The sequence below is a fragment of the Tarenaya hassleriana genome, unplaced genomic scaffold (assembly GCF_000463585.1).
Source record: "Tarenaya hassleriana unplaced genomic scaffold, ASM46358v1 Cleome6, whole genome shotgun sequence".
NCBI lineage: Eukaryota > Viridiplantae > Streptophyta > Magnoliopsida > Brassicales > Cleomaceae > Tarenaya > Tarenaya hassleriana.
The window spans coordinates 4187438-4213624 of record NW_010968505.1 but is presented as its reverse complement, the minus strand read 5'-3'; the positions used below and the strand labels follow the sequence as shown (position 1 = coordinate 4213624).

At 38.5% G+C, this 26187-nt stretch overlaps 4 protein-coding genes across 8 annotated transcripts in view; 2 read left to right on the top strand and 2 right to left on the bottom strand.

The window, feature by feature from the left end:
- Positions 1-12: 12 nt before the first annotated feature.
- LOC104799481 lies at positions 13-5920 on the bottom strand. 3 transcript variants are annotated; one of them, XM_010522028.1, is made up of 14 exons: positions 5826-5920; positions 4997-5095; positions 4509-4636; positions 4237-4387; positions 4019-4128; positions 3812-3895; positions 3679-3727; positions 3493-3584; positions 3206-3347; positions 2876-2955; positions 1445-2787; positions 1226-1339; positions 310-1135; positions 13-210 (listed from the first exon to the last, which is right to left on the bottom strand). In XM_010522028.1, the coding sequence occupies exons 2-13, from the start codon at positions 5087-5089 to the stop codon at positions 531-533; spliced, it is 2991 nt and encodes a 996-aa protein (XP_010520330.1). In that variant the 5' UTR covers positions 5090-5095; positions 5826-5920; the 3' UTR covers positions 13-210; positions 310-530. The 3 variants fall into 3 exon arrangements, with proteins under 3 accessions (XP_010520330.1, XP_010520331.1, XP_010520332.1); XM_010522029.1 differs by having other exon boundaries at positions 1226-1342; positions 3206-3341; XM_010522030.1 differs by having other exon boundaries at positions 3206-3341.
- Positions 5921-7368: 1448 nt separating this feature from the next.
- Positions 7369-11801, bottom strand: LOC104799479 (AP2-like ethylene-responsive transcription factor TOE2). 3 transcript variants are annotated; one of them, XM_010522026.1, is made up of 11 exons: positions 11443-11801; positions 10772-11365; positions 10166-10191; positions 10039-10069; positions 9843-9930; positions 9617-9762; positions 9304-9401; positions 9076-9200; positions 8695-8808; positions 7961-8207; positions 7369-7747 (listed from the first exon to the last, which is right to left on the bottom strand). In XM_010522026.1, the coding sequence occupies exons 2-10, from the start codon at positions 11317-11319 to the stop codon at positions 7974-7976; spliced, it is 1410 nt and encodes a 469-aa protein (XP_010520328.1). In that variant the 5' UTR covers positions 11320-11365; positions 11443-11801; the 3' UTR covers positions 7369-7747; positions 7961-7973. The 3 variants fall into 3 exon arrangements, with proteins under 3 accessions (XP_010520328.1, XP_010520327.1, XP_010520329.1); XM_010522025.1 differs by having other exon boundaries at positions 11505-11801; XM_010522027.1 differs by having other exon boundaries at positions 10772-11355; positions 11505-11801.
- A 4813-nt stretch (positions 11802-16614) lies between these two features.
- On the top strand, positions 16615-18383 carry LOC104799478. Its single transcript, XM_010522023.1, has 2 exons — positions 16615-17844; positions 18189-18383. The coding sequence occupies exons 1-2, from the start codon at positions 16695-16697 to the stop codon at positions 18221-18223; spliced, it is 1185 nt and encodes a 394-aa protein (XP_010520325.1). The 5' UTR covers positions 16615-16694; the 3' UTR covers positions 18224-18383.
- A 5120-nt stretch (positions 18384-23503) lies between these two features.
- LOC104799477 (histidinol dehydrogenase, chloroplastic) overlaps positions 23504-26187 on the top strand; it is a 3880-nt gene continuing 1196 nt past the window's right edge. Inside the window, exons 1-12 of the mRNA XM_010522022.2 lie at positions 23504-23757; positions 23991-24118; positions 24223-24275; positions 24423-24495; positions 24616-24717; positions 24800-24901; positions 24999-25070; positions 25158-25220; positions 25295-25336; positions 25438-25497; positions 25576-25686; positions 25863-26033. Of these exons, the coding sequence (XP_010520324.1) occupies positions 23670-23757; positions 23991-24118; positions 24223-24275; positions 24423-24495; positions 24616-24717; positions 24800-24901; positions 24999-25070; positions 25158-25220; positions 25295-25336; positions 25438-25497; positions 25576-25686; positions 25863-26033 (1065 nt within the window). The 5' untranslated portion in view covers positions 23504-23669. The remainder of the gene's footprint in view (positions 23758-23990; positions 24119-24222; positions 24276-24422; positions 24496-24615; positions 24718-24799; positions 24902-24998; positions 25071-25157; positions 25221-25294; positions 25337-25437; positions 25498-25575; positions 25687-25862; positions 26034-26187) is intronic.

The window sequence follows — 26187 nt, the reverse complement described above, 5'->3', positions numbered from 1 at the left end:
TGAAAGGTTCAGTTTCAGAAAACTTGTAACTATAGGAATGTTATGTCTGACTCGTTTGGGACACTACAGTCAAGTGTTGGATGGATACAGCAACCAGAACAAACGCCATCACAGCTGGCATGAAGCCAACCAAACAAAAAGGCCAACGGAAAACTATTCCCCTCTCCTCTGCCCAAAACCACCAAAAGCTCAGAGCCTTGGCTTCAGCTCCTGCAAACAGACCATACAATAGGTAGATGAACAGAGCAAAATCATGCTTCTTCAACCCCGAATCAAAATATTATCCCAAGGCCCTTTTTTTATATTTACCTATGAATGAGAACTGGCTGGCTCTAGAGTATCATCATTGTGTTCTGGATGCCGTTCCTCTGTTGGAGATCTGACTTTGAACCGAACATCATTCAGTATGAATTTCCCTCCCTCCCATCCACCTTCCTCTGCAGCTTTTAGCGAAGTCAGCACCAACAATGGATACACTTTGATGGCGTCGCAAGACCCAGCCAATCAGAAATCACATTCCCACTTCCCCTTTATGTTCTGCTATACAGATGATCCCCAGAACTGGCCATCCGGAATTTCGACTCTTCGAAACCATTATATAGGCTTTTGCTACCGAATCCCAGCCGTTCGATATTCCTTCGTTGAATCTCTGCCATTCCTAGACTGTTTCCACCTGAGGAGGCTTCATTATTATTCCACCTATCCCACTGACCGCTATTGCCATGCAACAATGAATTCGGAAAAGGTTGTCTAGATAAGCTTGTTCCTTGTGTCTGATCCATTATCAGCCTCGACCCAATAATCCCATAAGGATCATTATTGAGTTGAGAAGAGAAGTTGTTAACATCCCTGAGGTCGCGATATTCATCATGGCTTTGTTGTTGTGCAGACAGAGACCTCTGCATCAACATCTCAAGTCTCGAATTGCTCTCAAAGGAATTTAATTGGGACGGGAAACTGTATCTCATATCTACCTCTGCACTTCCCAACCCATTTTGATGTCTTCCTCTTCCGACAGCTAAAATTGCCGGATCCATAAATTCAAGATCCCTCGCCAGGCTAGAATTTCCACCTGGATGCGGTGCCTGATATGTTTGTCTCAGCAAAGTGGTCGAGTCAAGCAATCGAGGAGTTCCTGCAGCATGTGTTAAAGAGGTTGTTAGCCCATTCTAGGTTCAAAGAATCAGTCAGCAACACTGTTATGTTACTAGAAGGAAGAGGGTACCAGCTGCTACAGTATCATAGGAATGCTCCATTCTTTCATGTGAAGAGAAGCCGGGAGGAGGTGATCTGCTGAGAGCAGAAAATCCTGGTGGAGCAGAAATTTGTGATCTTGAAGCTGCTGCAAAAGGGTCAAATGAATTTTTCTCACCAAAATAACAAAAACAAAAATAAGGGCAAGAAAGGTTGACAAAAAAAGCCATGTCACATGAATACTACTAACCAGGAATCTTGTAAGAAGAGTAGACGGGATGAGCAGGAGGAAAGTTTTCCGGCACTTCAGAATAATTTGAAGCATATCCATTCCGTTTATCCTGATAAATATCACCGGTCACCCCAGTCTCCAGAAGGGCAGGCTGATCTCTTGGCAATTGCCCATGAATGCCATAGGTCTGATTTTCAAATGCTTGATTATAATGTTGCGGATTTAGGAGATTAGATTCATCCTGCCGAGCAAAATAGAATCTGGACTGACTGTTGTGTTGCGGCTTTAGGATGTTCGAAGGCCTATGAGAGCTCACCCGCTGATCACCTTCACCGAGTAATGTTACCAAATTACGCGACGAAGTCACGGATTCATCCCATGGATCAAAATCGAGTGACAAAATGCTTGAGATTATATCATCCTCTGCATTCTGAATTTTCTTTTCGGCTTCATTACCAAACAACGAATGCTCCACAGTGGATATGGATCCCTCAGTTAATCCATTTGGTAGAAGTGATCTATTGCTACCTCTGCTTTCCAAGAAGGCATCAGCATTTGAAGTTAACACGCCAGAAACTTCACCGAATGGGGAAGCACAAAAAGGCAAACGGTTTGGACCTTGAACCGAACTTGTTGAAGGGCTTACAACCTCTCCAACCTTTTGTCGTCCGTTATCAAATGTTCTGACATCATCTACTTCTGATTTTGAGCTAACTTGCATCTGTGATCGCAAACCGGCCATCCAATTCCACTCTGGCCTTACAACAGATTTCTCATTGTATGAAGAGAAAGCTTTCTCATCAGTGTTCATAGGAGAATCTTTCCTACATTCCTCCCCATGTGGCAACTTCGATACTTCATTACCAGGTTGTCTAATAGAACCTTGATCAGAATGAATATCGATAACTGCCTGACTACCTGGATGGTCATTCCTAGAATCAGTAGTAATCCCCATCCGTGCAACATCAGTAGACAAGTTGTTTATACTAAGGCCATCATCAGCAATTTCTTTTGCATAATCTAAAGAATTCACAACAGCTGAAGGCTCATTCATGACTCTGCTATCATAGGAAGATTCTACTGAACAGGATATCTGATTGCTAGTAGGATCTCCATCAGGCAGATTAGCTCTCCTGGACCCAAAATCAACCACAATATTATGTGGCAAAGGCTTCAACAATCCAGGTTTGTTTTTTTCAACCACAGTTTGATTCTCTTCTTCGTGAGATGGTTTCTTAAGGTTATCACTACAGGATATAGGCTCATGAGCAGAAGAAGCCAATGTTCCATTTGATGTATCAGAATATCCATCTGATGCAATTGACGTTGCTGCAGACTGCTGATTTAATATACGTGTTCCCCTGAAACGGGATTTTCCTAATTGTCAAAATGAGCCCACCACGGAACATAACATAGACAGAAATCAACAAGTGACAAAGATAGCTTTACCATGATGCTGCAGCAGGAAGAGCAGTGGATCTACCAGAGCTCCCATTAGGTGGAGAACTCTTAGGAATACTTGCTACATTCTGCTCCGACAAATTTAAAACAAGAAATACTTGTTAATCTTAACTAGTGTCTGAGTCTATAAATTGTAATCATAGTACCAGAACATTAACAGAGAAAGTAAGCTGAAAACTTGGGGTATTCAGATTCTATATCTTGGGGTAATCAGATTCAGATCAACAAGTTTACAGTTCACACTTTACAGCAAAGGAAGCAGGCTCCCTAACTCGAGCGAAAAAAACCTTGACATATCAAGGGAAGCTGAAAACTTACAGAAATAGTGTTTGAAGGAACTTGCACAATTGGTTTTGCTGTAGAACTGTTGCTGCAATAATCATCCACTGGTGGAGGAAGCACGCTCCCTAACCGGCGCATCAGATTATTTGTTGCCCCGGTGATTTGTTGCACTCTGCTCCTTCAAAATTACTATGAGACTTAACTAAACCTCCAGAAAAACAAAATAAAACGCCCGATATACTATCTTTTTTCTCCAAATAATTGAAGCACAATTTACAACAAGCAAATCAGAGGTACATAAAAATATAAAACGGAAAATATACCTTGTATGGGCTGATACGAACTCATCTTTTGTGAAACTATCCTCTTGACAACCAATCTCATGTAAATAGAGACAATCAGGATTGTTGCAAGGCTGAAAATTGAGGATGTCTAATCGGTTCAATTTCAACTCAAAAAAGGAAAGAATAAAACAATTCTACAGATAAGAAGACGTCTACACTACATACCACATTTCTCAACCACGCATGGCAATACTTGGTTGTCCCAAAACAGGCCCTGTAGTATATAAAATACAGATGTAACCGAGGAGTGCATAAAGATAATTTAAATGCTTTCAAGAGAAGCGAACGCATGACTTACTTCAATGATTTACCGTCCAAAATAAACCCATGAACAGACTGAATACAGCGTACAGCCTCCTCTTCTTTTGAATAAGTGATATATCTGAGTACAGGAAACGATATAATATCAGAAAGGGACAATACTGCAAGATAAAGGAATCACAAGAAACCATTTCACCCTTAGAGGCAAATTTGGATAATCACACAAACATATACAGAAACTTACACACTGCATGTATTGTTTGGAAATTGTTGGATGACACCAGATGCCATCCGAGACATGGAGACCTTTAAAACCTTTCCATACTGACCAAAGTATTCTTTACTTTGCAGAAGCTGAAAAAAAATGGAAGATTTCAAGACACTGTCATCAAATAAGAAATAACTAAAATAATTTAATCAAGTAAGAAATAACCAAAATGATTTAAATAAACTTGGCCATACATCTTCATCTGCCAGATTAAGCGGCAACCCAACAATGTAAACAAGATTTCTTTGAATCACTCGCACGCTGGTTAGTTGCTTTCTCCCTTCAGAAGGTTTTGACTTTGACTTTTGTGTCTTTTTGCGCTCCATATTGGCTTCAGAGGCCAGTCTGGAAATAACAGATAGACAACAAACATCAGCAAAACAAAATGAAAAGGAAGAATAAACACTGATGAGAGACAAAAATTCATTCCACTGTAAAGATGGCGTGTTAAGCATCATATCACAACCTCTCACAATTTACAGTCATCCCGACAATCTTTTCCTTGTCATATGGAGTGCGACAAGCTGGACAGCGCCCTTCCGATTCATCTTTCTCTGCCATGTCCATTATGTGATGCCAACACCAAACACATATCTGTAAAATTTGGATATTAGACTATGAAAGAATCAATAGACAAAGAAAAGAGATCTTTGAGGCCATCTGAAGAAGTGTAAATTCTACTGACAAAGAGAGATACTGCATGTCAGTGCTAATAGACAAATATTCAAATCTAAACAATTACAAAACTTCAAGAGGAGCATTATAACATACTACGCGGCACAGTATAACATAACCTAACTGTTTACCCTGATTACGAAAACCAGGAATAAAGCCTCTAAAGAGTACTATGCGCAGAGTTCTCGCAACAATTATCAGTTATAAACAATTATCAGTTATAATTAGGCAGTAACATGTAAGCCACACTTAAGTGAAAACAAAAACAGATTGCAAGACCTGATAGCCACATCTGCAGGGCTTCAACTGCTGGTCAGTCTGATCCATCTCTTCAGCACACAGTGGACAAGTTTTCTCTCCTTGGTCACTCATGGTTGCCTGAACAAAACAAGAAATGAAAGGGAAGTCAATGAGATAAGAACACCAAAAAGACTTGGGCCAAAATGTGAGACCCCACTGTTAAAATTATAAGTAGGAAAAACAATTCAACATAGAAATCAGTAGTAATGCTAAACTACTTTGTTTTCATTACCATCCGTAACCCACACTCAAAATTTGGAGGTAACAATTACGAAAGAGAGAAAGGCTGACACTTTTGGTCGCAAAATTTAATCATCGTCATGAAACAGCACTAGTTGGTCTACATTCATCAAATTCTCGACCAAAAACCTAGTGTATCTGTTCACTCATCTCATCGACATCCCCCAAGCCAAAAGAAAAAAAACATACGAAAAACTCTGAATTTTACTCTACAAATTCAAAATTTCAGATCGATTCAGTAAGCAAATGGACAAAGACGCATAATGCATCCATGTTCAAGAACTCTTCGAAATCAATCCGTGCATGCGCCATCAAAACTCGAAGAAAATGCGTCAACGGACACAAAATCAAAAAATTGACAAGCAGAAAAAACACATCAAGAAGCAACAAACACAAGCAAGCAGACAAGTTCCACAATCTCCATCAGAATTCACGATCCGAATTGCCATCGGACGATCCCAAGAACACCACAACCAATAGAAAAGAAAGGAGCAAAAACTAGGGTTTTGGGATTATGCGGAATCGAATCAAACTTCGCGAAACGAGATTCACGATGGGATAAACATACGATTTGAGGGAAGATGATTGAGATTGCAAAAGAAGATTGAGATGAGGAGATTGACGCTCGGGCGAGAGAGAGAGAGAGAGAGCGGAAAGCTGTGATTTTTATTAACCCCTTATTTTTCTGCCAGATCCGCGTCGCTGTCATCTTATATTACGAGAATTAACTCCGAAACATTTCGCCCTTAGATTCCCGAATTTATTACGATTCTGCCACTGACCAGACCGGTTTATTTTCGGTTGAGATTTTTTTACAGAATTTTCTGCGAACAAAACATCTAAAACTCGGCGTTGTATCATATCATATTACACCTAGTTTACAATTTAGGGTTTTGATTTGAATTCGATTACGATCTCTGGAATACGTTATTGATGCCTATTTTTTTTGTCAAAGTTTTGGAAATCCTTTGATGTTTTCCACAGCATCTTTGGTTATTATGTTTTTTATTTTTGTGTGTGTGAATCCGCTACGAATGCTTGCATGTAATTCATCCGAGATTTTTTTACAACATTTATTAGTCTAGGACTGGGCGTTTTTACCCGAAAACCGAAGACCGGCAGGTACCTAAAATGCGGGCCAACGAGATTTTCCGGCACGAGCTCGGGCGGGACAGTGCTGGAGATGCTAACCTCGGGTTTGGGTTTGAGATATACGAGCCGACGCACGGGTATCCGAACCAACAGAAAAAAGGAAGTGGGAGAGAAAAAGCGGCGGTGATGAGGTGAGGCCGCGTGACGGCATCAACGAGAGCAACATTAGGGTTAAACCCTCTTGTCTCGACCCCTTCGCCTCGTCGATCCTCTCGATTTGACAGTCCACAGGCGATCCCTCACAGCCCTTGTCAACGGTACTCTGCAGATACCCGACTATTATGAGACCTAGACCGAGTTACTCAAAATTCGAAGAGATGAGACCGAGACGGCGGATAACCCGAAAGTCTCGAATACCATCCCTTGCCCGCACACCCCTTAAATGTTAACCGGATGTTGGTCACGATCGGAGTTCTCAATCTCTGATTGGTTTTTCAGATACAGAAACCTCCACGAATCAATGGACAAGATGGGGTATCTCTTGTTTTGTTCTAAAGATGTGTTGCAACTGAAAGAGAGAATGTGTCTGCTCATATTCTCTTGCATTTTCTTCAAAAGCCTTCAATCCTTTTTTTTATTATTATTATGGTTTCTTTATCATGAATCAGACAATTCAAGAATATGGGTATTCAAAATCCTTTTTGCGAATCTGTGATTAGATGAATCTTTTATTCCAATCCCAGGCACTGAGGGTATTTGTGTTATGGCACATCCTGCTACTCTATGAGACTGGCAACATTAACTTAACTGGCTGCATCCAAAATCCACGCTCGCTTACTCTTCCATAGGAACCGAAGGAGACGGAGAGGAAGTCGCGTGGCCCGGGTGGCAAAAAGACGATATTGTCCCTGGTCGGTTCCTATGAAACTGTGGATAATGCTTACACAGCCGAATTCTTCTTTCCCTCGTAGGTGAGACGAAGCAAGAAGAGAATCATTTCGCATCAAACACAAACGCAATGCTTTTTCAACACCACATGAAAACGGCATCTTTTTATTACAATTGTTCCCTATGCCAATCCAACACAACATACTAACAAAAAAAATCAAAAGGAACGAAATTGATTCAAAGATACAGCCAACGATATTTGTGGTGGACATACATGGCGTGGCTGTAGTCTGCCCGAAACGTTGGTCCAATTCACAAACACAAAACATACATAGGGTAGTTAATAAAGAATCCGAGGTTCTCGCTCTCTTTCGTCGAGTCGAGCCCCCATACGTAAACAATCCTCAAATGTAGAAGAGGGTGATAGTACAGAGGGATGAATCCATGGCTCAATGTTCTGTCCTTTGCCTGGTTCCAACAGCTTCATCCATGGTTCACCCGTCCTGAAACCTGCAAGAACATGATGTTTTCATCGTCAAGAACAATAAAAGCTGAATACTGAATTATCATATATGAAAACATCTGTCGGAAATGGTATCAAGTTTGTCGATGTGAGTTTCATCTTATTACCACATTTGAACTAAACTCAAATCCTCTTCCTAAAAATTTCTTTTGGCGAAAATCTAGCAAAGGCCGGTTATTCTTTCATTTCAGGAACTTCACCTTTAATAGAAAGCTATGGCGGAGCTTGTGACGGGCGGTGCATGACAGTGCGGTGGTAGTGAGGGTAGTGGTGAGATGTGTTATTGGACGACTGTGCGATGAAATATAGGCTGGGGAGTGTTGTTGGGTTGGAGAAAGGTTGATGCGGAAGAAGAAGAGGTGTGGTGGTGGATGAAGAAGGCCTAGCTGAGAACGAGAATCCTGATGATGCTGCATTGGACTGAACACCTTTCTCCTGCTTTCTTTCCTGGTCAAAATAAAAAGAGAGAAGAAAATTAAAAACAAAAAACGTAATTTTCTAACAAGAAATAAAAAGATCTATAAAACACATTGTAGTTGTTGCTATTCTTCCATCATCCAGTTAAGATCGACATTTACCATTCAAACTACAGCGTCAACTTCATTCAAATTTGTAACTCGAATGGAGTTTATATAAGTAGCCTAATGTGTATATTACCCATCTCAAACCAACTACATAGACTCGAGCCATAAGATATAAATTAGGCCAACACAACTAGTGACAGATATCTTAGCTGATCAAAATAGCAAGACAGGTGTGCCCATACCTTACCTAAAAGCTAAATGAATTCACTTAACTCGGGAATTGTTCATTGGCTAGCTGAAAAGTTTGGATCAGTTTATGGCAGTTGTCATATCTCATACGGTGTATGGATTGTGTCTTATGAAAATATTTGGATGCGTCGAGATGTGCTACTATGTTCTTTAGAATTTACCTCTGCTGAAAAGGAAGGAGAAGGTAACAAATTCCGGGGAATAGGATGGTCTGAACCCCTGTTCAAGAAATTGAAAGGTGGACCACGTACTGCAATGGCCGTGTGGTTCTCCATCTGTGATAGTAGATCAAAATGAAGAATGGTGAATTCATGGACCAAGCAAGAATCGAATCGTCAGAACTCAAGCTAGGGTTGTTTTGATCTGATAGCTAGAGGAAGAAGTAAATGTCGAACCACGCAAGCAAAAGTTTTCGCATCTTTCTGATTTGTAGATTTGCATAAAAATGCTGAGGAGGTGCTTAAACTTTGACTACTTGTCGAACCGAGACATTTGTGATAGCAAAGTGAAGCACAATAGAACAGATATATATGAGTGAGTACCTTGAAGTTCCATCCACCAGCAATATCATTAGGGACATGCTGAAGATGGAGTAACCGCTCATTTTGCTTCGAACCATCCCCACCAGGAGGAGATATCCCCAGGTCAAGGTCAAGCTTGACAGGAGCTAGTCAGAAAATCAGTAAAGAAGTCAACTAGAAGTCATCTCTGAAATACGGGGAACAGCTATATAAGGTTGGCTGCCATCGAACAAGGGCAAGGAGCAATACCTCTATTACTCGCCTCAGGGATCATCTGATAGGCACGAGGCTCAACATTAGTAGCAGCTTCCCTTTCATTCCATTTTATGGTTGTCCTGTCATAAGCCCTAGTTTCCAGAAGATACAAAGGCGTCATCATTGAAGAAAGCCAGAGAGGCGAGACCTCAGTGGACGAAATTTCAGTGGAAGGTGAGTTACGAACACAAGAATGAGTGTGACTTGACATTTACTTCAATAAAAAAAGGAAACACAGAGAATAGAAGGTGAATAATAGAAGGTGAATTGTATAAACCGGAACATTAGTTTCTCAAAATATCCATACGGTTTTCCAGGAAGCTGGCTCACTTGAGCTCCCCATCTGCCAAATTTGTGCAAATTCCCTCCTTGATATCTTGAACTGCCCCTTGAGAAACCAGTGCTCTGACGGCGAAGCATTTGCACAACTTCCTCCTTGCTAAGATTCGCCATCTGTTAAGTTTTGACATCATTTAACAACATTTGAAAACATGCATATAGTAATTTTAACTTTTAATATATGGCATTAAAACCTGTTTGATATCCTCATCATAATCGCCGACACTGAAATTGATATCAGCATCTAAACCCCGGAATTTAATAGCAGCCCGATCATAGGCCCTGCATGAGAGAAGCGGTTGCTGAATCTCAAATCACAAATCTTAGCACGATATTAAACAGAAAAACTATAGATTATGTTAGATCATCCAAGACACGGGTTGGAATTACCTAGCTGCAGCATGAGCAGTGTCAAATCCACCTACATCAGAATCAAAAAGTGGAGTAAATTAAAAGATGAACAAACACGGCAAAAATCAGTTTGCAGTAACACAAGATGAACCCTTTGAATCCATACCCAAATAGACTTGTTTGCCGCAATCCCTGTAGCCAGTAATTAGAAAAGGAAAGGTTAGTGTAAAAAAAACTAAGACCGAGCTTGCAGAACAATGGAGATTCAGGCACCCGAAACGGATAATCCATGTATCAACACTGTAATGAATCTCAATTTTCTTTTTGGTGGAACAATCTCAAATTTGATGTAACTAGATAAGTTTAACCCCAATTTGACCATTATTATGACCAGATTCGACCAAAATTATCCAGAAGAAACACATCAAGAATTCACCTACTATTACTCTGCAAGCGAGGAAAAAAAAAAGACAACAAAGATAAGATTACCAGATATGCGATTCCCATCTCCCAGTCCTCCTGTAGAACGTAACGCCTCTGTACTGCGAACTCTTCGACCTTGGTCCTCTCCTGCTTTTCTTCACCGGCTGTGCCGGGTGCTGCGTCACCCGCGTCGGCAAGCCCCCAATGATGTAACTAGATAAGTTTAACCCCAATTTGACCATTATTATGACCAGATTCGACCAAAATTATCCAGAAGAAACACATCAAGAATTCACCTACTATTACTCTGCAAGCGAGGAAAAAAAAAAGACAACAAAGATAAGATTACCAGATATGCGATTCCCATCTCCCAGTCCTCCTGTAGAACGTAACGCCTCTGTACTGCGAACTCTTCGACCTTGGTCCTCTCCTGCTTTTCTTCACCGGCTGTGCCGGTTGCTGCGTCACCCGCGTCGCAACGCCGCCAATACCGGGTCCGAGAATCTCGCCGGCTTGTTTCCACCTCTGGAAGGAAAAATCGATGGAGTTTCTGGAACATTGTGCCTCCGAATTCTGATAATCCCCACCGTTTCTGTTACCTCCGGTGACTGGAAAGAATTCCTTGGTAATCGCTGCTTCCTTTTCTTCTTCTTTTTCTCCTTCTCCTCCTGCTCCTCGTTTCAGTATACCGAATTGGAACGTGACGGTTCGTGTGGAACACGACTCTTCTTCCCCGTCCACGCAGCTTGACCCGTCGGCATTGACAACGGAGGAGTTTGACGTCACCGATTCATCCATTTGATTCAACACGACGCCGGAAGTCCCTTTGACCACAGCCGAATCTCCTCCGTCCGGACTTGATTTGGCCGAGCCGACCTCCAGATTGAGATCCAGCATCAAATCTCGGCACAATCAACACAAAATCCCGCTCAACTTCCGCAACCTCACAGGAACAACAGCAATTTTATAAAGATATTTCTCTTTTATAAAACTGTTCGTAAAGATCCTACATATTCTCACCCAAGCTATAATCAAATCGGTGATCGCCGTCGATTTGAACTGAAACAACGATCGAAACTCACATTTCAATGGCGCGACGCACAAGTAGTCATCCACAGAGAGAGATAAAACCAGGATTGGCGAGAGCGACGTTCCCGGTTCCAGTTCGTCACTCTGAACGACGGCGAAAATCGCCGGCAACCGGAGATAGTGAGAGAAGGATAGTTTGATCACGACGGATTCCGATGAGGTTGTGCAGTCATGTGATGAGAGTTTCCGGCGGAGTCAGTGGGCGGTGAGTAGCTCCGGCGGCCGGAGAGAAGCCGTCGGCGACAAAGACTGGGTTTGATGGGACGTGAGGTTGAGCACTATGAAGCCCGTACGTAATGGCGAGAAACGAATATAAATTGTTCCCCCTTTCCCGGTTAATGGAAACCGGTTATGCTTTTTTTTTTTCACCTTTTTCCCCTTCCGGTCTCCGGTTCCTAATTGTGGTTCTTTAATTCGGGTTCTGTTTAAAATTTTATGGTGCAATTTTTTTAAAAATTGAATATTTTAGGTAAAGAATTTAACAAATTTCTTGATTTCAAATATACTATGAAAAATATGTTAATTAAAAATGTATCTTATTTTATTTGGTCCTAACAAGGATTAATTTGATGAAAATAGATTTAATATCTTGCTTCCAATTGTATCAACACATGATGAATGAATTTGACAATAAACTCTACCATTAATGAATTTAACTAGAATTTTTCAGGGTGAAGAAACGTATCTACACACTTGGAATTGATTTATCGAGAAGAATATAAAATAATAATAAACTATGGATGAAATTGAAAACACTTGGGACCAGCAGACCCAACATATCATGGACGATACTGCATTTGTATTCATTTATAGGCGGGTCCTATTTTGTATGTTGGTCGTTAAAAAGATCTTATATTATAAATTATTGAATGTTTTATAATAATCACTTAACACCCTATGATATTTTGCATATAATATAATAAAATATTTAAATATCTAGATAATTTGAAAAAATTTAACATTCAAGGATTGCGACTAAACATGTATATTGTTTGAGTTTTTTCAAAATTCAGAATACTTTTTATGATATTGAATTACATTGATCAGATTTTATATCAAGATTTAGAAAAAAATATCTACTACAAGTTTCTCATTAAATTTTGAAATAAACTAATAAAAAAACTTAAAATTTAAACCAAATTTAAAATCTAATTATATACTCACTATTTATGGATAATTATAATATCTCACTTAAATTACATGTAAGATTTCCTAAAAAAATTTCTTTGTTATATATATATATAATTACTTGTACTTACTTTTATGAGGCAACAATCATAAATAAATTATTTCTTCTTAGGGAAAAAAAAACATCAATATCATAGTTGGTACTAATGATTATTCTGCACATAATCATCTCTTGCTAATCATAATTCATATATAGAAAATTCCCAAAAAAATCATCCAATTTAGAGATAATTATTAGCAAATTCATCATGAATTTTTAAAACACTCGTATTCATACCAAATTTGAAATTTTCTTCTAAAAAATCATTCAGAATTTGAATTTTAACAAATTTCTCATTGGCGCCGAATTAAGTTTGACACGTAGACAGAAAACACTTACGTAGTATCTACGTGGCATGTACTAACTCGTTACGTAGGATACACATCATATTAATAGTAAAAAAAATGTAAAAAATTGTAAAAAATTATAAAAAATGTAAAAAATGTAAAAATTGAAAAAAATTGAAAAAATTGTAAAAAACTTATAAACAAATTGTAAAAATTGTAAAGAAATTGTAAAAATTTTAAAAACCGATTTAAAAATCTCTACTCCATCATGATTTTTACAACTTTTTTACGAAATCGGTTTTTCAATTGTCATTCATTTCATATATATCATCCCCACCAATTATATTTATATATATAATTTTTTACAATGTTTTTACAATTTTTACAATTTTTTTTACAATTTTTACAATTTCTTTACAATTTTTACATTTTTTAGAATTTCTTTATAATTTTTACAATTTTTTTACAATTTTTTTTTTACAATTTTTTACAATTTTTTTTAAATTTATTTAAAAATTTTAAAAATTTTTATTATTAATCTGATGTGTATCCTACATGACGAGTTAGTACATGCCACGTAGACGCCACGTAAGTGTTTTATGTCTACGTGTCAAATTTAATTCGGCGCCAATGAGAAATTTGTTAAAATTCAAATTCTGAATGATTTAAAAAAAAAAAATTCAAATTCATTATAAATATAAACGTTTTAAAAATTCGTGATAAATCTACTAGTTATCTTTAAATTAGATGATTTTTTAAGAAATTTTCCTTCGTATATAGCAAAAATAAACAAACCATTAACTTTATATATATTTCTATGATATTAACATTAACTGTGCAATATATACATACTACTTAATTTTTTGTAAAGGATAGAAGTTCGAATGTTTGCCTGCCAATCATTTCTGACTTTTTTTAATTATTATTTCGATTTAAGTAATTAAATAGGATTAATTCGATATTATATTATTCGCACGTCTTTTTTTGAACAGTAAAAATATTATTCCTTATTATTTTTTAGTGCTTTAAGTGGGGTCATTTGGGAAATCCGACCGGCTATAGCCAGTTGCAAAAATTCTAATGTCAGAGAAATCTCGTAGACTAGACCTTTCAGCAAATCAAAACATGCCACGTGTGCAACAAGACCCATCCCCCCAACTACTCGTAGCTCAAAATTTCCCTCGGCTCTTTTAGATCCGACGGCCCACATTAGCCTCTGCGTTCCTGAAAATTAGGAATTTCTAACTTTTAAATAAATAATATATATATATTTCTCGATACAGGTTAAGATATTATAATATCCAATTACACCAAAAAACACAACGGTAACCAAGACGTTTGTAAAATATATATAAACAAAAAATAAATAAAACTAATAATGTCCAATACAAACATCTCATAGAAAATTTGCACAAGTATCCAAAAACTTCACGTCATTAGAAATCTATACTTTTTTTTTTCCTTCCTTTACAAACTATATTTTTTATAATTTTTTGATAAAAATACTCTTACTTTATTGTATAATTTCAATGTTGCCATTAAACATTTCAAAAAAATTACAGCATTAAAAATATATATTTTATTCAGAAACTGTGTTATCTCGGAAAACTGTTTTTTCATCCGGAATAATTATTTCCATCTGTGATAATCTGTTTTTATTTGGTTTAACTGTTTTTGTATACGAAAAAATAATTTTTTTATCAAGAAGAACTTCTCGTCCGAAAAAATAATTTTTTCATTCGGAAAAGACTTTTTTTTTATCCGAAAGAAATATTTTTTATCCGAAAAAATCTATTTTCGTCTGGGAATACTTTTTTTTAGAGAATTATTTTCATCGAAAAAAAATGTTTTTTATATGAAAAACAATTTTTTTTATACGTGAGAAATATTTTTCATTCGGATAAAAAACGTACACTCCCGAACGAAAAACAACTCTCTCGAAAAAACAGTACGTCCGGACAAAAAAACAATTTTTTCCGAACGAAAAACAGATTTTTCCGGACAAAAAACAATCCTCCCGGACAAAAAATCAATTCTCCCGGACAAAAAAAAGATTCTCCCGGATAAAAAACTCTCCCGAACAAAAACAGCTATCGTGGACAAAAAAAATTCTTCCGCACAAAAAACAGACTCTCCTGGACGAAAAACAGTTCTCCCGGACAAAAAACAGTTCTCCCGGACAAAAAACAGACTCTCCCGAATAAAAAACAGACTCTCCCGGATGGAAAACAGTTCTCCCGGACAAAAAACAATTCTCCCGGATAAAAACAGTCTCTTCCGGATGAAAAACAGCTCTCCCGGATTACACAGTTTTCCAAAAAAATCTGCTTTTTATATTATACATTTTTTCGGGACGCTAAATGACAATATTGAAATTATATAATAAAGTAAGGGTAGTTTTGTCAAAAAATTATAAAAAGGTATAGTTTGCAAAGGTCATAACTATTTTGTCATACTTTGCAAAATACCCCATCTTTTTGTTACACTTAATCAAGAAGCCCCAACAAAGGACCCGTTTGAAACTGAGATCTTGGTTTGATTAAGGACTTGATGTTTTGTAGAAATTTGTCATATTTTTTATCCATACTTTAAAAAATCCATTACAAACTTATTATTCAGCAAAACATAAAATAAACAAAATATAAAAAGAATTAATAATTACCCAAAGTTTTACAATAACAGAATGTATAATCGAGAGAGGCAACATTTTGAAGCCCATATTATACAAAAACATAATACTAACGCTTATAATAACATAAGTCATTGGCGGGAATCACGTTGGAGATGGGATACGAGGTTTGTAAATGAGTTGAAGACGTGGACACCTTATATCCATTAAAGGAAAGGTCTTTTGTGGCAACCTCTCAATACTTTACTATATATAGACAATATATTTAATAAATAATCGTCCAATACAAAAACCCTAAATGCCAATATCATAATATATCTTCTACCTATGGTGTTACCATATTAGGCAACGTTTTTATATTATATGTACTTTCACATTTCGGACCGACCAATCATTATTCTTTGCCATTATTGTATTCGACAGATATGACACGGCGGTTTGGCCCATTTGTAGTGGAGTTAGTCCACAATTCCGATTATACCCTTGTCTCTTTGCACATAACAATCTGAATCTGGTGGACCAAATTGGAATTTGGGTTGTATTTTTTTATTTAATGTGATGTAACAATACCCATCACATATTGATGTCTAAGTTGATGAGACGCCAAGACGTCAGAGTCATTATAAATGTTTTTCTCTGTTTTTTTTTTGAAAAATATTATTATTTATTAATAATAAAATTAAATTCCGTTCGAGTTATATTAAGTGTATTATAACAAATCCGTTAGGCATTCTTTTATTCCCTTTTCTGTTATTTGGGTTGTTACACAATTGTTAGCATCCTTGCTGTATATAACCAATTGTACAGACGTCTTTTTGCTCAGAGAATACAATTGAAAATTTTCACTCTCTCTCTTCACCGTTTCATCGGTTTCTCTCTCATTTCTGGGATTTTGCAGCTTTGCTGATATGGTATCAGAGCAAACATTCTCTTTCGTTTGCGATTTCTTCTGATTTTCTCTTTTTCTTTTTCGTTGGAATCTTCTATTCCTTCTTCTTTTGTCTTTCGGTTTCTTCAGATTTTCTTCGTTTTCTGAAGAATGACTGATTCGACGGGCTCTGTCACTCCTCCTCCTCCGATTCAATCTCAAGCTCATGATTCTTATGCCAGCCCTTATTATCTGGGTCCAAATGACCAGACAAACCTAATTTTGGTTTCTCGCCCCCTTACTGGAGCAACTGATTTTAACTCCTGGCATCGTTCTATGTCCATGGCGCTTGAAGGTCGGAACAAACTGGGTTTCGTGGATGGTACACTTCCTAAACCCCCTGATTCTGACTCTGATTCGGCTCTCTGGTCTCGTGCTAATCTAATGGTTAGTGCATGGATTATGAGCTCGGTTTCTGCTGAGATTCATGCTAATCTGTTGTATGTGAAGACTGCTAGACAGATGTGGCAAATCTTGTTGAAATGTTTTCAGCAACAGCATGCTCCTAGGCGCTTTAGTCTCAAACGGCGTATGTATGCTCTCCAGCAAGGTTCTTTGGATGTCACCACCTTCTTCAACAGGTTGTGTGCGTTATGGGAGGAGCGGAAATCTCTTCGCTCTTCACCTTATTGTGAGTGTGGCAAGTGCACTTGCAATGTTGATAACCGCTGGAATGATATGTTTGAAGAGGAGTTTGTTATGGATTTCCTTTTCGGTCTCAATGACTCTTATGAGAACATTGTGGATCAGATCTTATTAATCGATCCTTTGCCAGATCTTCAGAAGACCTTCCATCTGGTGAATCAACATGAGCATCAACGTCGCATTAAGGCTATTCCAGCTATGGATAATCCGACATTCCAGGTTTCTGCACAAGCTTCTAAACCATCTGATCTGATTGCAGCTGTTTCCGGTACCTTATTTAAGCCTAAATCAAAGCCTCTATGCACTCACTGTGGGATGTATGGTCACACTATACATAAGTGCTACAAGTTGCATGGATATCCCCCTGGGTATCGTAGCAACTCCAGGAACTCCGACTACAAGTCTGTTTCTGCTACTCCTCTGCCGAAGAATCTGAATCAGAGCAAGGGCACTGTCGCTGCTGTTCAGTCTGATTCAGGTCTGAATTCTTCCTCACCCTCTGATAATGACTTGTTTTCTCCTCAGCAATTGCAGAAACTATATCAGATGCTTGGGGAACGCCTGAATATTTCTTCCCCTCCCACTGTCTCTGCTTCTGGTGCACCTGATAAATCTGGTATCTCTCATTCCATTCACTCGCTGATTGTTGCTTCGGATGTAGTATTATCTACGCATGTGTTAGATGGTTTTTGGGTTGTTGATTCTGGTGCATCCACACACGTTTGTTCTGATTTGAGTCTTCTCACTGATATTAAATCTATTCCGGCAACCTCTGTCACTTTACCAAATGGTCAGTGTTTAAGCATTACAATTTCTGGGACTGTTGTCATTAATTCATTCTTATCTCTGCATGATGTTCTTTTCATTCCTTCCTTTCATTTTAATCTTGTCAGTCTCACTTCTCTTCTTCGTGCTAGTGATTATTCTTTTCATTTTAACTCTATTTCCTGCTTTATTCAGGATCATACTCAGGGTTACATGATTGGGAAGGCTAATCTTCACCACAATCTGTTTCTCCTGGACACTAGCTTTCAGCCCTTTTCAATATCAGCAACTTCATCTTCTTTTTCTTTTAGCTTTCCATGTAATACTGTTGTTGTTGATGCTAATCTTTGGCATCAACGCCTTGGACACCCTTCTATTTTAAAGATTAAGAAGTTGTCTGATACTCTTGCTATTTCTCAGAAAAATATTTCTATTTCTCATTGCAAAGTATGTCATCTTGCAAAACAAAAACGTCTCCCTTTTGAGTCTCATAACAGCCTTTCACCACATCCTTTTGATCTTATTCATATGGACATTTGGGGCCCCTTTCCAATTGTCTCTATGGATGGGTTTCGATTTTTTTTTACCCTCGTAGATGATGCCTCTCGGGCAACATGGGTCTATATGCTCAAACACAAAAGTGATGTTCTCACCATTTTTCCCGATTTTGTTGCCATGATTAAATGTCAGTTTGGAACTCAAATTAAAGCAATTCGTAGTGACAATGCATCTGAGTTAGCTTTCACCAAATTCTGTCAAGAAAACGGAATGAGACATTACTTTTCGTGTGCATATACACCTCAGCAGAATTCCGTTGTTGAAAGGAAGCACCAGCATTTGTTAAATGTTGCTCGGGCCTTGTTATTTCAGTCTAACCTTCCTTTGGAGTTCTGGCCAGATTGTGTGCGAACTGCAGTCTATTTGGTGAATCGTACGCCTTCACCACTCTTGCAGCATCGAAGTCCCTTTGAGGTATTGATGCTTAAACCTCCTACATACCATCATTTGCGGGCATTTGGATGTTTATGTTACAGCTCTACCTTTGCTCATGATCGGCATAAGTTTAGTCCGAGATCCAGTTCTGCTGTCTTCATTGGTTATCCTGACAATTACAAAGGTTACAAGCTTTTGGATGTTGATACCAATAGAGTTTACATCTCTCGGAATGTGGAATTTCATGAAAATATTTTTCCTCTTGTTTCTAACCCTATACATACTGAATCAATTCTTGATTCTGTGTTTCCTCAAACCATCATTCCACTGCCATTTTTTGACCCTGATTCTCCATCCTTTTCCACCCCAATACCCTCTGCTTCTGTAGCACAGCCATTGTCTTCAACTTCTTCTGATTCCTTGATTGATGCTGATTCTGCAGAAACTCTTTTACCAAACCCTGAAATTCCACATTCCCATATGGATCATACTCGGCCACAGCGCAATAGAAATCCTCCATCTTATTTACAGGATTTCCATTGTTATTCTGCTCAACATCACACAGCTTCCATTCCTTCTAAAACCGAGCCATTATACCCTTTGTCATCTGTATTATCTTATGACAAATTATCCACCCACTATAAGAACTTTCTTTTTCAACTTAGCCTCGAAACAGAACCTCGAACCTTTAAACAAGCTGTGTGCTCAGATAATTGGATACGAGCAATGGATGTTGAGCTTTCGGCCTTGCATAACAACGGTACTTGGACTATCGTTAGTTTGCCACCTGATAAGAGAAGTGTTGGGTGCAAATGGGTTTACAGAATCAAAAGGAAAGCTGATGGTAGCATTGAGAGATACAAGGCTAGATTAGTTGCGAAGGGTTTCACGCAACAAGAAGGGGTAGACTTTATTGACACCTTCTCTCCTGTTGCTAAGCTCGTTACTGTCAAGTTATTGATTGCTCTTGCTGCTACTCAGAATTGGCACTTATCACAAATGGATGTAAGTAATGCTTTCTTACATGGAGAGCTTGATGAGGAAATTTTTATGGACCTTCCTCCTGGTTTTACATCTTCTGTTCCTCTGCCTATCAATCCAGTTTGTAAGCTTCGCAAAAGCTTGTATGGGTTACGTCAAGCTTCTCGGCAATGGTATACAAAATTCAGTTCAGTCTTGCTACAGGCTGGGTATCGACAATCACAATCTGACCACACGTTATTTGTCCGGAAACAGGGTTCTGTTTTTGTGGCCTTGCTTGTTTATGTCGATGACATAATCATCGCTGGAAATAATGCTGATGCGATTCATCATCTTAAGTCTCTTCTTCGGCAGAATTTTCAGATCAAAGATTTGGGGGATTTGAAATATTTTCTGGGATTAGAAGTTGCACGCAACTCAACTGGAATATCAGTTTCTCAGAGGAAATACTGCCTCGAATTACTTGAAGATACAGGTCTCCTTGCCACGAAACCTGTCTCTGTTCCTCTGGATCCCAACTCTCCTTTATCACAAGAATCTGGTCAGCTTTTGGAGGACTCGACCCAGTATCGCGCACTTGTTGGTCGACTTCTTTACTTGACTATTACCCGACCAGATATCACTTTCGCCGTGCACAAGTTAACTCAGTTCATGTCCCGACCTACTGATATACACATGAAAGCTGCACTTCGGGTTATCAGATATTTGAAAAATGATCCTGGACAGGGATTGTTTTATTCTGTCAATTCTCCATTACATCTAAAGGCTTTTGCGGATGCGGATTGGGCAACTTGTAAGGACTCTAGAAGATCAGTCACCGGATTTTGTATCTTTCTCGGTTCTTCCCTGATTTCTTGGAAGGCTAAGAAACAGAGTGTCGTCTCTCGCAGTAGCACTGAGGCTGAATATAGAGCTTTAGCAAATACAACATGCGAATTAATCTGGATCGACAGTCTTCTCCAGGATTTCCAAGTCGATTACATCAGGCCGGCGAATTTATACTGTGATAACAAGTCGGCTTTACACTTGGCTTCTAATCAAGTGTTTCATGAGCGGTCTAAACACATAGAGATAGATTGCCACATTATTCGAGACAAGATTCGGCAGGGTTTCATTCGAACTATGCATGTTTCGACAACAAACCAGCTCGCCGATGTATTCACGAAATCCTTACAGCCGAATATCTTCCATAATCTATTGCAGAGGTTTCATTTGTCAAGTCTGTTTCTCCCGAATCAGACTTGAGGAGGGCATATTAAGTGTATTATAACAAATCCGTTAGGCATTCTTTTATTCCCTTTTCTGTTATTTGGGTTGTTACACAATTGTTAGCATCCTTGCTGTATATAACCAATTGTACAGACGTCTTTTTGCTCAGAGAATACAATTGAAAATTTTCACTCTCTCTCTTCACCGTTTCATCGGTTTCTCTCTCATTTCTGGGATTTTGCAGCTTTGCTGATAAGTTACGGGCTTGTTATTATTATGTAGTCTTAATATCGAATTTTTCATAGTAGCTTGATTTTTCATAATAAAAATAAATTCCGCTTGATTTTTTTTTAAACTATTTTTATTTTTTCATATTCTAAAATTTACAAGTATGCGATCGAAAAGTTAACCGAACTGACCCCCAAATATTGGATAATCAATATCATAATTTTCGGATTGAATATTCGACCAACTCTAATGTTTGTGATGTATAATATATAACAAAATAACGACTCGAAGATTGCGCGTAAATATAATCGTTATCAGAATAGTATCGCCGATTAATATATTAATTTTTTGCAAAATAGAAAGAAAAAAAAAGGTATCAAAATTAATTGGGCCATGGTTTTGGGCTTATTAGGTTAATAAAATATTATCCATTTGCATAATTTGGGCCTGTATCGGGATTCCTCGTCAATTATTTTAGCACGTGCTGCGACTCTTGTCCCCACACGTGACGGGAGGATTGACCAGTGACCACTTTTTGCAAGTTGGATAGTGTTCACACATACGATACATGCCTAGTCATCTAAACTTTTAACGTATTACACAATTAAATAATTAATAAATGATCCACTTGGTCGGGGTCCGACAATGATATAAAGCCATTTTGGAATTACATTTTTTTTTAAATTTTGTTCACATTTTATTATTGTTATTAATATTTGTACCCACTTTTATCCGAGGCTTTGGAGACAGACGCAATACAGAGTCAGACATTCACACATTTTGTAAACGACCCCTAACTGCCTCAAAAAAGCCTCTTGCACTACTTCGTCCACAATGTGAAATACCAAACTTACCCCTACAATGTGAAATACCAAACTTACCCCTCTCATATTCTCTTCCACTACAAGTTTTTCTTTTTTCTTTTTCTTTCCGCTACCAAGTTTCTCTTCTTCTTTACCATTATTTTCGAATTCGATTATTTTAATTTTATAAAAATTATATTCGTTTGGTTAATATACTGTACCTTACTTAAAAAAATATCTTTATTTATTTTCTTACGTTCTTGTTCGGTTCAAATCGATCATGTGGATTCGTTTTTTTTTTATAAATCATGTCTCATTTTTTCATCTCCTTTGGTTCAAACACAAATGTCCAACTTTGTTTACGTCATGCCTCGAATTTACCAAAATAACCCTGAGAGTAGCTTGGTCACCAAGTAAAGCCCTGACAGTCTCTCTCTCTCTCTCTCTCTCTCTCTCTCTCTCACACAGCTTAAATTTGGGCATTCGCTTCACTCAGACTCATCCTCTTTCACTCGCACACATTTCTCTGTTTTTTTTTTCTTCTAAAAAATCGTTTACTTACAAAAAAAAAATAAAAAAATCAAAGTCTCTGTCTTGTAAGAAATGGAGGTTTCGTCTCCGAAGAGACTGAGGAGGGAGGAGCAGCAAACGCTGCCGCCGAGAAGAGGCCGAGTCAAGGTCATGATCGCTCGCGAGTTTCTCAGATCGACGGCCACGATCGCATCCTCCTGGACGAACAAGAACAAGAACAAGAACAAGAACGACCGCGGCGGCGATGCCAGTCCGATCTCCTCCTCCGCCGCAGATTCTCCCGGCGGTTACACCTCCGACGACAACCCTTCTCCGTGAAATCGTTCTCGACGGCTTTTCTCTGTTCATTGAATCTCGGATGTACATACGCAGTTTCTGGAGTATATTTTTGTTGTAATATTATGTTTTTTTTTTGTATGGAATTCTCGTTTGTAAATTCCAACTTGGATAAGTTCCTCTCTGTAAATTTACTTTCAATTTCGCTCGAATATGGAATGAAGGAACCGATTATATCGATCGAATGAAGGACCGCTAAAAGATTCCGGCGCAGCTTCACCGGCCGATTACATCTCCGGCGACGAGCTGTCGCCTTTGTTATTGGGCCGTGGCTTTGTAAATGGGCTTTGTGTTTTCTTAAAAGTGTGAAAACAATATTCGAATCATAACATTTTGTAATGTAATATTTGAGAAATCGAACAAATATACAAATGCAGCAAATTCTATTATTTATGATTTAGAAAATTTATAATCTCTAGACATTATGTATATTTTTGGAATAAGATATGTTATTGTAACAGACGATCTCTCTTTTTTTTTTTGCGTCTTTGATATTATTTTAGACGAAATTCTCAAAAAGTTATTTCGCCATTGAAAATAGTCTCTAACCTTAACCCTTTCCTCGCTGCTCACTCAGTCCACTTCTCTCTTACCGCCGCCGCCGCCGCCGGGACCATCGTTGCCGACGTTGCCACCGTACCTCACCGGACCCTCGATGTCACTCGATCTGTCTCGTCTTTCAGTTTCCTCGGTTCCTCGCCTCTCGTTCGCTGGTCACCGGCGGCGGGAGTTTCGCCTGAAAGGTACCGCCTTTCCTCTTCTTTTGTTTTGTTCTGTGGCGGGTTCCGGCATTTCCGACGTATCCTTGGTTTAGATGTTTTAAATTGAAACGGGTTCTGTAACTTGGATGATTTCGTCGGGGTTTGGATTGATTTTACTTCACGTAGTCGTCGTTGAATGGAATCAGGAAGGAGATTTTCCATGGAAATGTTTCCGCATGATAAATTATATGAAGTGTTGTGAATTGCGTTGACAGGACAATTCTGCAACAGATCGACGGTTAGGTGTTCCATGAAGTCTTACAGATTGTCCGAACTTAGTTTTTCTGAGGTAGAGAAGCTAAAGGCTCGCCCACGCATCGACTTCTCATCAATTTTCAGCACAGTAAGTTGTTTATGTCTGATTAGCTTAACCCAGTTCATGCTCTTAGAAAGGCTTTGAGAATTTCCCATGATTCTTGTGAGTGATATGAGCTCGTATTGCACTAGGTTAACCCGATTATCGACTCTGTTCGAAGCAAAGGAGATGCTGCAGTCAAAGAGTTTGTGTCTCTTTTTCTATTTGAGCTCATTTTTTGATTAGCTTATGGAAGATGGGATTGATTACCCTTTTCTTTGTATGGCTTGATTTAGAATTAGATCATTAGGGTTTTAACTGCCATTGTTTGCTTCGATGTTACGCTTCTCAGATACACTGAAAAGTTTGACAGAGTTCAACTAAGTAATGTTGTTGAAGATGTGTCTGAACTTCCTGTTCCTGAGGTATATAGTTTCTTCGGTTTCTCCCTGATTAACAGATTTCTTTCAGGACTCCAAAATGTTGGTTGGTGTATGATAGATGGTTTTTCTTTGTGTGAATGTTCCTTCATTTCACTGTCATAGCTTGACAAAGCAGTTAAAGAAGCATTCGATGTTGCATATGACAACATATATGCATTTCACTTGGCACAAAAATCAACCGATAAAAGCGTCGAGAATATGAAAGTAAGCTGATGAAATTAGTTCGTCTCTTCTTCTTCTTTCAATCTCGTGTCTTATACTGATCTTCTGTTTTCAAGTTTGTTAGGGTGTCAGATGTAAAAGGGTACCGAGATGTATTGGTTCTGTTGGTCTTTACGTTCCTGGTGGAACAGCCGTTTTGCCTTCAACTGCTCTGATGCTTGCAATTGTAAGTCAATGGTGTCTATTCTATTCAATACTCTTGCTGCTTCATTACTCATGTGGTTCTTTATGATTAATAACGATGGGGATCTTCTTTTTGCCAGCCTGCTCAAATTGCTGGATGCAAGACAGTTGTTCTTGCAACACCACCAGCTCAAGATGGCAGCGTCTGTAAGGTATATGCATTGATCCTTTTTCAGTGTATTCACTTCAATGTTAATCTATTTTGTCTTTCTGGAGCTGATGGGTCTTTTTGTTTGTAGGAAGTGTTATATTGTGCCAAGAAGGCTGGTGTAACTCACATACTTAAAGCCGGGGGAGCACAGGTTCGGACATGTGGATCATTTCACCTATGATTTTCCTGTTGTTAATTCTAGAAATGATCATCTAAGTGTTGCAGGCTGTAGCTGCCATGGCTTGGGGAACTGATTCTTGTCCTAAGGTACAAACATGTGCCTTGAGCCATCGCTTGTCACGGAAATATACATTCATTCGGGAATTTAGGTGGTCGTATCTGGACTTATGTTGATATCTTTATGGCAGGTCGAGAAGATTTTCGGTCCTGGAAACCAGTATGTTACTGCTGCTAAGATGATTCTTCAGGTACCCATATCATTCAGGAAAGGACTATGGATAACGAATGAATAGTTCTTATGTTAATTTTTCCCTCTCTTCCTACAGAACAGCGAGGCGATGGTTTCCATTGATATGCCAGCCGGCCCTTCAGAAGTCTTAGTCATAGCTGACGAGCATGCCAGTCCAGTTCATATTGCAGCGGACTTGCTTTCTCAGGTATTCTCTCGATTAAACCATTTCGTTCCTTTGGTCATAACAGTATCATCCTTCTATGATCTGCCTTTTCTGCCTACTCGTTTTAGTGATTTTTCTCGGGCTTTTCCCCCTTCCTTATCTGCTTTTGTACAAGACAAGGCTAATCTTTTTCGTTTTTTGTCCTTTTCTCCCCACAGGCTGAGCATGGTCCAGATAGTCAAGTTGTCCTTGTTGTTGTTGGGGATCTTGTAGATGTGAAAGCCATTGAAGAAGAGATAACCAAACAGTGCAAAAGCCTTCCTAGAGGAGAGTTTGCTTCTAAAGCTCTAAGTCACAGTTTCACAGTCTTTGCCCGAGATATGATCGAGGTTAGCCCCGCTTCTGAGATTGAGCATCCGTGAAGAAGATTTACCGTTCATTTTAGATAAGAAAAAAAAAAGTTTTAACAATAGCTAAAAAACCAATTACCTGAGTGTGGCAACCATGGTGGAAACGGTTGCATTTTTTTTTTTTTTTTTTTTT